The sequence below is a fragment of the Cetorhinus maximus genome, chromosome 15 (genome assembly GCF_964194155.1).
Source record: "Cetorhinus maximus chromosome 15, sCetMax3.hap1.1, whole genome shotgun sequence".
In the NCBI taxonomy this organism is placed as follows: Eukaryota; Metazoa; Chordata; class Chondrichthyes; order Lamniformes; family Cetorhinidae; genus Cetorhinus; species Cetorhinus maximus.
In genome coordinates, this window is record NC_135893.1 from 98,992,678 (window position 1) to 99,005,726 (window position 13,049).

At 40.0% G+C, this 13,049-nt stretch overlaps 1 protein-coding gene across 5 annotated transcripts in view; it reads left to right on the forward strand.

Annotated features, from left to right (window-relative positions):
* glyr1 (glyoxylate reductase 1 homolog (Arabidopsis)) overlaps positions 1-13,049 on the forward strand; it is a 47,935-nt gene that overhangs the window by 23,738 nt on the left and 11,148 nt on the right. For all 5 annotated transcript variants that reach the window (XM_078559043.1, XM_078559047.1, XM_078559044.1 and 2 more), the window contains 5 exons: positions 1,047-1,097; positions 4,494-4,567; positions 9,161-9,260; positions 12,593-12,703; positions 12,907-13,008. In XM_078559043.1, the coding sequence (XP_078415169.1) occupies positions 1,047-1,097; positions 4,494-4,567; positions 9,161-9,260; positions 12,593-12,703; positions 12,907-13,008 (438 nt within the window). The remainder of the gene's footprint in view (positions 1-1,046; positions 1,098-4,493; positions 4,568-9,160; positions 9,261-12,592; positions 12,704-12,906; positions 13,009-13,049) is intronic.

Sequence of the window (13,049 nt, forward strand, 5' to 3'; positions counted from 1 at the left end):
GAATACTTAACACGTTTGTGCTGTGTTCTTCATACTATTTGAAACTGGCATTAGCCTATTTAAGATAAAAGATTTTATCATTTAATTTATAAACAACACGGTAATAGAATAACTCTAAACATTCATTTGTTAACTTTACTAATTGTAAAATATATGCTATAAGCTTGCCAGTCGCCTAGTGGAATTCTGTGAAAACAGTATTTTGTTTTTGCATTAAAGTTGTGGCACTATACGCTTCAAAAACTCAAAGCAATTCTTAACATGTTAGCTGATTGTACTTTAAGATGATGTATGTAAATGAGTGTTAAAGTACAATGAAGTTTATCAAATTTGATTAAGGAAGATTTCCTAGTAGGAGCTTTTTTAAAGCCCCATTTTAAGCTGTAGTTGTTTGCTCCAGTTCTCCATTCTGAAGTGGGTGACCTCATCCATATGTGTATTAGTTTTAGCACTGCTCTTTTTTAATATTGTGTCTAGTATAGTGACTTCTGTTTGAATTCCTAATGTTCAGTGTTACACCATTTCATTGTGATCAGACACATGAGCCTTAGTGACTGTGCGCTCTTAACATGAATGAGATTAAATTGACGTTGGGGCTCTGTGATCTAATCTACCAGGTCCTCTGTACTTGCCGTAAGTTTGAGTGACTGGGCAACAAAGAATCTTTAACATGGTAAACTTGGAGAGGGGGGGAGCAGGTAATGGATTGAAAGAGATGGTCACAAAATGTTTTCATTGCTTCCAATGGTTACAATACCTGTTGTCCTCTAAGATGTGTTTATTTTCTGAGATAGTCATGTTAGTTTTAGAGATTAAATCACTTGTATAGAAATGTACACCTTAAATAATACATATTTACGATACCTGAACAACTGAGTTATCAACTTAACATGTGGAGACCTGAAATAGTAACCAGATAAAGCTGTATGTTTATCAGATTGTATCATTTAAGTACCTGTTGAAGATGAAATACTTAGCACCAAATTGTGTAGACTTATTTTTCATGGTACAAAAAAGTAATTGGCTTCATTTTTATTCATTAACAGTCAGAGTCATGTTCTGCTATCATTCAAAAACTAAAGACCACAGCAGAAGAGGTTGGTAATATGTTAGTTCTTTTCCATTTTTAATTGTCATTTGGAGCAAATTGTTGGAACTGCGGGCTGACAAATTCCTGGTCCTGATGGACCTCGTCCTAGGGTCTTGAAAGAAGTGGCTAGTGAAATAGCTGATGTGTTGGTTTTAATTTTCCAAAATTCCTTAGATTCGGTGAAGGTTCCATTAGATTGGAAAATAGCAAATGTAACTCCTTTATTTTAAAAGGGAGGGAGATAGAAAGCAGGACACTACAGGCTGGTTAACTTAAAACCTGTCATAGGGAAAATGTTAGAAGCTGTTATTAAAGATGTTACAGCAGGGCACCTAGGAAAGCTTAAGGCAATCGAGCAGAGTCAGTGTGGTTTTGTGAAAGAGAAAACGTGTTTAACCAATTTATTGGAGTTCTTTGAAGGAGTCACATGTGCTGTGGATAAAGGGGTGGATGTACTGTACTTAGATTTCCAGAAGGCATTTGATAAGATGCCATATCAGATGTTATTGTAGAAAATAAAAAGTCATGGTGTAAGGGGTAATATATTGGCATGGAGAGAAGATTGGCTAGCTAACAAGAAACAGAAGGTAGCCACAAATGGGTCTGTCTTTGGTTGGTGGGATGTGACAAGTGGTGTACCACAGTGATCAGTGCTGGGGCCTCAACTTTTTATAATTTATATAAATGACTTAGATGAAGGGACTGAAGGTATGTATGGTTGTTAAATTTACAAAGATAGGTAGGAAAGTAAGCCGTAAAGAGGATGTAAGGAGGCTACAAAGTGGCATAGGTAGGTTAAGTGAGTGGGCAAAGACCTGGCAAATGGAGTGTAATGTGGATAAATATTTTGGCAGGAAGAATAAAAATGTAACATATCTAAGTGGTGAGACATTGCAGAGCTGTGAGATTGAGGGATTTGTGTGTCCTAGTGCATGAATCACAAAAGGCTTGTATGCAGGTACAGAAAGTAATTAGGAAAGCTAACAGTGTTATTGTTTATTGTGAAGGGAATTGAATACAAAAGGAGGTTATGCTTTAGTTGTACAGGGCACTGGTGAGACTACATCCGGAGTACGGTGGACTGAATTGGTCTCCTTATTTAAGGAAAGATGTAAATGCGTTAGAAGCAGTTCAGAGAAGTTTTACTAGGCTAATACCAGGAATGGGCGGGTTGTCTTGTGATGAAAGGTTGGACAGGTTAGGCTTCTTTCTGCTGGAATTCAGAAGAGCAACAGGCAACTTGATCGAAACCTTTAAGATCCTGAGGTTCTTGACAGGTTGGATGTGGAGAGGTTGTTTCCTCTTGTGGGAGAATCTAGAACTAGGGGTCACTGTTTAAAAATAAGGGGTCACTCATTTAAGGCAGAGATAATTTTTTTCTGAGGGTTGATAGTCTTTGGACCTCTCTTCCTCAAAAGGCAGTGGAAGCAGGGTCTTTGAGTATTTTTAAGGCAGAGCTAGATAGATTCTTGATTAACAAAGGGGATGGAAAGGTTATCAGGGATAGGTGGGAGGCTACATTCAGATAAGCCATGATCTTGTTGAATGGCAGAGCAGGCATGAAGGACCAAATGGCCTACTCCTAATTTGTATATATGTTCCTAAAAGATTGGAATTAACTCTCACTCTTCTAAATGGAATCATAAAATGCTACAACACAGAAACATGCAATTTCCAAGTGTTTTTTCCACATAAGCTGCCTCGTCTATTCTTGTTCTCCTCATTTCCATATCCTTTCATGGTCCTCTTTTTCAAGCAACTGCTTCCTCTTTTCTTTGCCATGAATGTCTTCTGTGGTGCCTTCCCAAACAATTTTTTGAAAAATGTAAGTTATTTCTTCAAAATTCTTTTGGGTTAGTCAAATACAATCTGTCTTTTAGAAATCCACCTTGACTGGCCTTGATATAACTCCTGTTTCTCAAGTGTTTAGTAATTTCATCCCATATTTATAGACTAGTGGATGACCAACAACCAATGTAAGATAACTGGCCTATAATTTCCATCTTTTCTAAAGAGGAATGTCAGGTTTGCCATCTTGCAGTCCTCGGGCAAAATTTTCCTTTCTGTGTAATTTTTGATTAAGTCTCAATCTAACATCTAATCAAACCACTCTTGATCAGGATCGTTGGATGTAAACTGTTGGATCCAGTTGATTTGTCTACTTCAATTTCTTCAGTGCGTTTTATCTTTAACTAGCCCTTCCAAGAATTGTTCCCCGTCCCACTACTGGTGGTTCTATGCATACGCTTGATTTCATTATAAATTTGTCTAGATGAAGGAAAGTTGAGCTCTAAAATTGTAGACTGCAATATAATATATCAGTGCACGTGAGCCTTTTTAAAAAAAAATGTCTCTTTCTGTGATAAATGCTTCTCACTTGTGCTATTTTATGGGAATGCATCCAGCAAAATTCAAGCACTTCTACTGAGAGTACATTGCCAGGGGATCTTTGTGCTTCTTAGCAGCCAAAGCAAAATATCTGAGAAAATGGCCTGGGAATTGGGCATCCTATCTGAACCTCCTGGGCTGGGAAATGGTGCAGAGACTTTATTTATAAGGAGGGGAAAAGATGAGTAATAAAAAATGCAGTTGTAGAGATCTTTTATATACATACAGATTTTATTTTAACTTTGGTCTAATCCAGTTGTAAATACAGGTTTTCAACCTGTTCTATTAACTTGACTAGCAATTCTGCTATACAAGAGGATAGATTATTACTATTAGCCAGCAAAATGCTTTTATAGAAGAATTAGTTATTGACCCTTTATAGTGGTAAATGAGGCCCTGATTTCAAACTGGAACAAACCTTTTGGCACTGCAACTAACGCCTGTATATTTATATCAAATTTAGTTCACGCTATAGTGTAATAGCAGGCAATTACACTAAAACACCTTCTCCATTTTGTGTGCATGTAAGATGGTGGCTTCACAAAGTTTAGGCTGCAATGCAGAATTTAGTGCTATAGCAAAATATGCACTAAAATCCCTTTAATCCTGATTCAGCATATCTTTGGGACCTCTTTACTCTTTTTCTGACCCCTTACTCAGGTTATAGATATGCTCTAAATTCGTTAAACTGAGAATGAGTGGAGAAAGTTGGTAACTCTTGACGACATTAAAGGAGCTGGTAAATGTCACTTCTGATTTAGAACTCAGTATGGCTGGTATTGAAGCCGTAACTCAATGTAAAAATGTATGTGTAGTAGTGGTAATGTGTTTTGCATTGCATGTTCAGACTGTACAAGGTGCGTGCGTGTGTATGTTAGCTATCAATCCAAAATCAATCCTGATGTCCTTAAGTCCACGGCTCAAAAGATGGAAATTGTGAGGGTGATGCTTTTAAGCGTTCTTAGTTGAAATCTTACCTCAGCGTTAATGAACTGATCTTGTTTTATCTTCACAGGAAGCAGAGTCAACATCCATCCAGGCAGCAGACAGTACAGCAACCAATGGCAGTGTGACTCCTACAGACAAAAGGTAAGGGCCTGAAAATAAATACTTACAAACATCTAAAATGTCATAATCTATTTGATGAAACGATTGGGGTCGGGCATTAACCCTATGCTCAAACCTTTCCCAAATAAGAGTGAAATCTCAAATGCCTGAAATATAGTTACTGAAAGTTTGTTTTTAAGGGATCTGCAAATGCTTGCCTTGACAGGCTGTCAGATGTGTTCTGGCCATATAGCTGCCCCATAGCTCCAAAGATAACTAGAGAGAGCTTCACTGATCAATATAAATGCAGATGGAAATACGCTTTCTCACCACAACTGATTTTCCAATAAGAGCCCAGATAGTCATTACTATTGAGTCAAACTTCATTGATCAATAATAAACATTGGTAATTAACCATTTTTGCTTAAAATGATCATATAACTAAAATCTTGACAGCAAAAGGCTTCCTGCTTCTGAATGTTTTATAGATTTACCTGTCAGGTTTTTATTATTGTGTGTGTTTAACAGTATGGGTAAACCACAGGACTTGATTCCTTACAGTTGCTGAGTATAGTTTAATGTATTGGGTTTTGCTGAGATCGGTTTAGCATTTGATCACTTTCCATTTTTGCAATAATTGAGGTAAGCCCACTTGTACCGTTCAAACTTTAAGCAGATACAAGTGGATGTTATTGAATCATTGCTCAAAAGTTAACAAAATTCAAAGTTTCAAATGAGTAGCTCCTTTCTGATGCCCCTTTTTATATTTTCTATGACTAATGGGAAAGGTTAGCAAACTGCTCCCATGTTTCAGGAGGTAAAGAACCCCTCACGAGTTGTTAGAATGTACATTAGAAGATGTCCATGTTAAGTTTCCCTTTTTGCATTAGAGAAGCACTGACTCTGGTCAGGCAGCATTTGAAAGCTTGGCATTGCAAGGAATTTGTGTCCACAAGACACTGTACCCTGTCTTTTTATTTGAACAGCCATACCAAAAGATACTAATCTACATGATAAATACCGTGTGTTTGCATATTGACATGGACATTCTGGTCCTGTGGTGTATACTTCAAATGCTGTATCAGTTAATGAATTGTCACTGGTGCTGCATAATCTGTGTTTTTAACATAAGCTTAAAAACAATGATATCATGAAGTATTTTTTGACCTGATAACAGACTAATCAAATAAACAACTTTGAGTATTGGGAGGCGCAGTGGGTTAGCAGCCTACAAGTTTGAATTTGGCTCTTTTTTATTTCATGGAATGTAAGTGACACTGGCGTTGCCAGCATTTATCCCCCATCCGTATTTTCCCTTGAGAAGGTAATGGTGAACCTCTGCAGTCCATGTGGTGCAGTAAACCAGCCTTCCTACAGAGTTCTAGGATTTTGACCCAGTGACATGAAGAAAAGGCTGTACAGTTCCAAATTAGGGTGGTGTGTAACCTGAAGGGTAACTTGCAGGTGGAGGTGTTCCTGCATATTTGTCCTCCTTGTCCTTCTAGGTGGTAGAGGCCATTGGTTTGGAAGTTGCTGAAGTGCATCTTGTAGATGGTAAACACTGCTGCCACTGTGCATTGGTGGTGGCAGGAAAGAATGTTTAAAATGCAGTGGGTGCCAATCAAGCAGGCTGCTTTGTCTTGGAAATTGTTGAGCTTCTGGAGTGTTTTTAGCTGTACTCATCCAGGTAAGTGGAGAATATTCCATTATTCTCCTGACTTGTGCCTTGTAGATGATGGACAGGCTTTGAGGATCCAGGTAGTGAGTTACTCACTGCAGAATTCCCAGTCTCTCACCTGCTCTTGTAGCCACAGTATTTATATGGTTGGTCCAGTAAGTTTCTGGTCAATGTTAACCTCTAGGATGTTGGTAGAGGATTCAGCTGTGGTAATACAGTTGAACATTAAGGGGAGATGATCATTGCCTAGAGTACTTGTGCGGTGTGATTGTTACTTGCCACTTATCAGCCTAACCTTCAGTGTCGTCCAGGTCTTGCTGCATGTGGGTGTGGTCTGCCTCAGTATCTGAGGAGTCGCAAGTGTGCTGAACATTGCACAATCATCAGCAAACACCTTCATTTCTGACCTTGTGATGGAGGAAGGTCATTGAAGCAACTGAAAATGGTTGGGCTCGGGACGCTACCCTGAGGAACTCCTGCAGCAGTGTCCTGGGGCTGTGGTGATTGACCTCTTTAAAAACCACAAACACCTTCCTTGTGCTAGGTATGACTGCAGCTAGTGGAGAGTTTCGCCCACTGCCCCCCACAATTCTCATTGACTTCAATTTTGCTAGGGATTCTTGATGCCACACTTGGTCACATGCTATTAATGGCAGTACCACTCAGCTCTTCTTTCCATGTTTGGACTAAGGTTGTGAGGTATTGAGTCAAGTAGCCCTGGCAGCACTCAAACTGAGTGTCAATAAACAGGTTATTGCTGAGAAATGCTGCTTGACAAAATATCAGTGGTAAAAGGTAAAATAAAAATAAGCCAGAGGGTGGGGGAGAGAGGTGTAGTGGACTTGATAAATGTAAAAGAAATTTTAATGGAGAAAAATAATGGAACTAAAGATGGACAAATCTCTTAAGATTTGGTGTATCCATCCCAAAGTATTTGAAAGAAGTAGATGAAGTAGTCACAAATACGTTAATCATAATTTACCGAAGCACTCTAGATTCAGGAACTGTGCTCTTGGATTTGGATTTGGAATATTGTAAATGTAATTCTCTCTCATGAAGGAAAGGAATGAGAAACCAAGTTGGTTTAACATGAGTTGTGGGGAAGTTACTGAAATCTATCGTTTTTTTTAATATATTCATTCATGGGATGTGGGTGTCACTGGCTAGGGCAGCATTTATTACTTATCCCTAATTGTCCTTGAGAAGGTGGTGGTGAGCTGTCATCTTGAACCGCTGCAGTCCATGTGGTGTAGGTACACCCACATTACTGTTAGGGAGGGAGTTCCCTCCCTGGGATTTTGACCCAGCAACAGTGAAGGACATGGCATAAATGAAAACTTGGATGAGTATGAGCTCATCAAAGAAAGTTGGTGTGGATTTGTGAAAGATATGTCATGTTTGACTAGTTGAAATTTTTTGAGCTGATCACTCGTATGGTAGATAAGGGTGAGCCGATGGGTGTTTGCTAAATGGACCTCTGGAATGCATTTTTGATTACATTCCACACAAGAAATTATTAGCTAAAATGGAAGTGATAAATGAAAGAATGATACCATATTAAATGGTTAAATTGAGGTCTGGTTGCGTAAATTTGGTTTACATTCCCTTGAGTTTAGGCTGTTCAGTGGTGATTTAATTGAGGTGTTTATTTTCAAAAAGGGCATTTATTTCCAAGAAAAAGTATTTTCTCTTGGGGGCTGGGTGAAATTCAGAACAAGGGGCCTAATCTAAAAATTGGAGCTAGATCGTTTTGAGGGAAATTATGCATTTTTTCCACAAAAAAGGACTGTGGGAATCTGGAATATCTCCAAGATGGTGGATGCTGGATCAATTGAAATTTCCAAGACTGAGATGGACTCGGTGATGGATTATTTGTTAAGTAAGAATATCAAGGGATATCAGCAAAAACAGGTAAATGGAACTGAGGTATAGATTAGTTGTGATGTAATTAAATTGCAGAACAGGCTTGAAGGACTGTATAGCCTACTTCTGTTCCTACATGAGTAACTTTGGAAGTTCATTTTAATTGCTGTTTTACAAGCCATTAAGCTGAAAACCTGGTTTGGTCCCAGAAGTGTGGATTATAATAAACAAATGATTAGTTAACACTAACAGTTTAATTTACCTTAAAATATTCACTTAACATATATATTGGCTGTAACAAAGAACTCTTTAATGAGGGGATTTCTAAAGGACTCTATTTTTAACTTATTTCCTATATAAAGTGTAAGCAGATTTGGGAACAGAAATCTCTTCATTTTAATTTGCAGCTCTTTATACACTCCAGTAAACAGTATAATTTAGTATTACTAGAAATTATATTAAACTATTAAATGGTGAACAAAATCTAGAATTTGGGATCTTCATAAATGTTCTGTTTTATATCAAATTTTCAGTGAGAATTAATGAACTTCAATCTTTTTGTCTGTTTTCTGATTATCTATATATTTGTGTAAACTAACAGATACCAGGTAAACTAACTGGAAAGAGCTACTGAATTAACATTTGGTTGAAATGATTTGGTAACTTAAACATTGTGGGTTTATGACTGGCTTAGATGCCTTGTATTGGGCTCAATAATCAAGGCAAGCAATTCCTTTTTGACCATCAACCCAGAAGAAAATTCCATAATTGGGTAAATTAAAGAAGTTTCCACATTAATAGAAACTGCTGCTAAAGTCGGTGTTTCTGATGGTGAGACTCTTTCAAGCTCTTGGGTGAATTCTTGATAGTTTCTGTTCTCTGCCATTTTAAATAGAGATTTATAACCATTTACATATATCCATTGAGCAACTTTGTTTAATAATAGCTGCCAGCTCTTTGAACTGCTTTGTGAAATAAGTTTCTGTTGTATTTCCAGTACAAATGCCATATCTGCATTGGATTTTAAATAAAAGACATAACTAATTTGGATAGATATTTTTGAAGAATACAATTATTTTATTCCTGTTTTTCAGGATAGGCTTTCTGGGCCTAGGCTTAATGGGAAGTGGAATTGTTGCAAATCTCTTGAAAATGGGGCACACTGTCACAGTGTGGAATCGCACAGGAGAAAAGGTATGCCTCCTTCAAACTTCTGATCTGTTGCCTATTGGGCTTGCTCAGCTGTTAGTATGTCAGCTTTGGCTCAATGGTTAGCACTCTTGCTTCTTGAGTCCAAATATTGTGGGTTCATGCCTTACTCCAGAGACTACAAACAGTCCAAACTTGCAATTCAGACTTGCGCGTCAGTGCACTGTTGGAAGTGCTGTCTTTTGGGTCTTGAGTGAACATGTGGCATTATGTGAAAAAGAACAGAATCCTCTATGTGTCCTGGTCAATATTTATCTCTCAACAAATATCACTGAAAAACAGATTACCTGATTCTGTATCTCATTTGTGGAACCTTGCTGTGTGTAAATTAACTGCCACATTCCCCTACTGTATAACTGACTAGACTCAAAGTACTTCATTAGTTGTAAAGGACTTTGAGTGTCCTGATGTTGCAGATATTCAAATCTGTGTCTGTCTGTCTTCACTTCATGAAGTATCTCTGGCTGTAAAGTGCTTTAGGTGTCCTGATGTGTTGTGTGCAAGTCCTTTCCTTTACTGTATATGAACATCAACACCTGTTGATCCTGCAAAGTCCTCCTTACTAACACCTGGGCTTGTGCCAAAATTGGATGGGGACTTCAATGTCCATCACCAAGAATGGCTCAGTAGCACCAAACTGGCTGAGTCCTGAAGGACATAGCTGCTAAACTAGGTACCAAAAGAGAGAAAAACATATTTGACCTAATCCTCACCAACCTGCCTGCAGCAGATGCATCTGTCCATGACAGTATCCGTAGGAGTGACGGCCACACAGTCGTTGTGGAGATGAAATCCTGCTTTCATGTTGAAGATCCCCTCCATCGTGTTGTGTGGCACTACCACTGTGCTAAATGGGATAGATTTTGAACATAGCTAGCAAAATCAAGATGGGTATCCGTGAGGTGCTGTGAGCCATCAGCAGCAGCAGAATTGTACTCGAACGCAATCTGTAACCTCATGGTCCGGCATATCCCACTCTACCATTACTATCAAGCCAGGGGATCAACCCTGGTTCAATGAAGAGAGCAGGAGGGCGTGCCAGGAGCAGCACCAGGCATACCTAAATGAAGTGTCAACTTGGTGAAGCTATAACACAGGACTACTTGCATGCCGAACAGCATAAGCAGCAAGTGATAGACAGAGCTAAGCGATCCCACAACCAATGGATCAGATCTAAGCTCTGCAGCCCTGCTACATCCAATCGTGAATGGTGGTGGACCATTAAACAACTCGCTGGAGAAGGAGGCTCCACAAAAATCCCCATCCTCAATGTTGGAGGAGCCCAACATCAGTGCAAAAGACAAGGCTGAAGCATTTGCTACAATCTTCAGCCAGAAGTCTCTCTGCCATCTCTGCCTCCTCCGGAGGTCCCCAGCATCACAGATGCAAGTCTTCAGCCAATTCAATTCACTCCACGGGACATCGAGAAACAGCTGAAGGCCTGGATACTGCAAAGGCTATGGTCCCTGACAACATTCCGGCAATAGTACTGAAGACTTGTGCTCCAGAACTTGCTACAGCCCTAGCCAAGCTGTTCTAGTGCAGCTACAACACTGGCATCTATGTGAAAAGTTGCCCAAGAATGTCCTGTACACACACAGCAGGACAAATTCAGCACGGCCAATTACTGCCCCTTCAGTCTACTCTTGACCATCAGTAAAGTAATGGAAGGGGTCATCAACAGTGCTATTAAGTGGCACTTGCTTAACAATAACCTGCTCACTGGCACCCAGTTTGGGTTCTACCAGGACCACTCAGCTCCTGACCTCATCACAGCCTTGGTTCAAACATGAACAAAGGAGCTGAACTCCCGAGGTGAAGTGAGAGTGACTGTCCTTGACATCAAGGCCGCATTTGACCGAGTGTGGCATCAAGGAGCCCTAGCAAAACTGGAGTCGAAGGGAATCGGGGAGAACTCTGCTGGTTGGATTTATACCTAGCACAAAGGAAGGTGGTTGTGGTTATTGGAGGTCAATCATCTCAGCTCCAGGCCATCACAGCAGGAGTTCCTCAGGATAGTGTCCTAGGCCCAAACATCTTCAGCTGCTTCATCAATAACCTTCCTTCCATCATAAGATCAGAAGTGGGGATGTTCACTCTACAATTTTAACCATTTGTGACTCCTCAGGCACTGAAGCAGTCCATGTCCAAATGCAGCAACACCTGGACAATATCCAGGCTTGGGCTGTCAAGTGGCAAGTAACGTTTACGCCACACTTGCCAAGCAATGACTGCCAACAAAAGAGAATCTAACCATCGCCCCATGACGTTCAATGGCATGACCATCACTGAGTCTCCACTATCGACATCCTGGGATTTACCATTGACCAGAAACTGAACTGAACTAGCCATATAAATACTGTGACTGCAAGAGTAGATCAGAGACTAGGAATCATGCGACGAGTAACTCACCTCCTGACTCCCCAAAGCCTGTCCTCCATCTACAAGGCACAAGTCAGGATTGTGATGGAATACCCCTCACTTGCCTAGATGAGTGCAGGTCCCACAACACTCAAGAAGCTTGACAACGTCCAGGACAAAGCTGCCTGCTCGATTAGCACCACATCCACAAACATTCACTCCCATCACCACCAACAACACAGTGGCAGCGGTGTGTACCTTCTACAAGGTGCACTGCAGCAATTCACCAAGACTCCTTACACAACACCTTCTAAACCCACGACCACTACCATCTAGACGGACAAGAGCAGCAGATAGATGGGAACACCACCACCTGGAAGTTCCCCTCCAAGTCACTTACCATCTTGACTTGGAAATATATCGCCATTCTTTTGCTGTCGCTGGACCAACATCCTGGAACTCCCTAACAGCACTGTGGGTGTACCTACACCAAATGGACTGCAGTGGTTCAAGAAGGCAGCTCACCACCACCTTCTCAAGGGCAACTAGGGATGGACAATAAATGGCTGGCCCAGCCAGCAAAGCCCACATCCTGTGTATGAATAAAACAAAAAGATGGAACTGAAGTTCACAATGTCCTAACAACCCAAGAAACCCCTGTCATTGTTGCAGATGTAACAACAGGGCTTGAACTGTAAATTGTATATGAAATACAATATAAATCAAATTTATTTATTTTTTTCAATACTTGGTGTTTCATTCCTATTCAAAAAGTCTGGCCCATTGCTGTGGCACCAAGGCTGAAATCAGAAATTTATTAATCCCATCTTCATAACTCTGTGACAGCACTTTGGGACACCAGTTTCCTGTGAAAGCACCCTTTTTTGAAATGAGCATATGTGAATTATTTGCTTTTGAAGTGAAAATTTATCAAACATCTCTTCATTTTGTGGCAGTGCGACCCTTTCCTCCAGGAGGGGGCACGTTTAGGACGGACACCTGCAGAGGTTGTTTCTACGTGTGATATCACACTCTCTTGTATTTCTGACCCAAAGGCAGCTAAAGATGTAAGTACATCTAATGTTTCCTAACCTGATTGGCTAAGCAATAAGAACCATGGTGTTAGCTACCTTAACTTGTTTAAAACACTAATTTTATGAAGAGGAATGCTAATATTAGCATCTCAACATGACCTTTCTCGTTTAACCTTGGTAGGGGGGAGAAAACTAGCAATCTGAGTATTTGCAGTAAACTTTATTTGTGCTTTCAGCTGGTTCTGGGTCCCAGTGGGGTGCTGCAAGGGATTCGACCAGGCAAATGTTATGTTGACATGTCTACAGTGGATCCTGAGACATCCACAGAAATCTCTCAGGTAATAAGATAAGTAGATTTCAGAGCATAATATTTACTCTT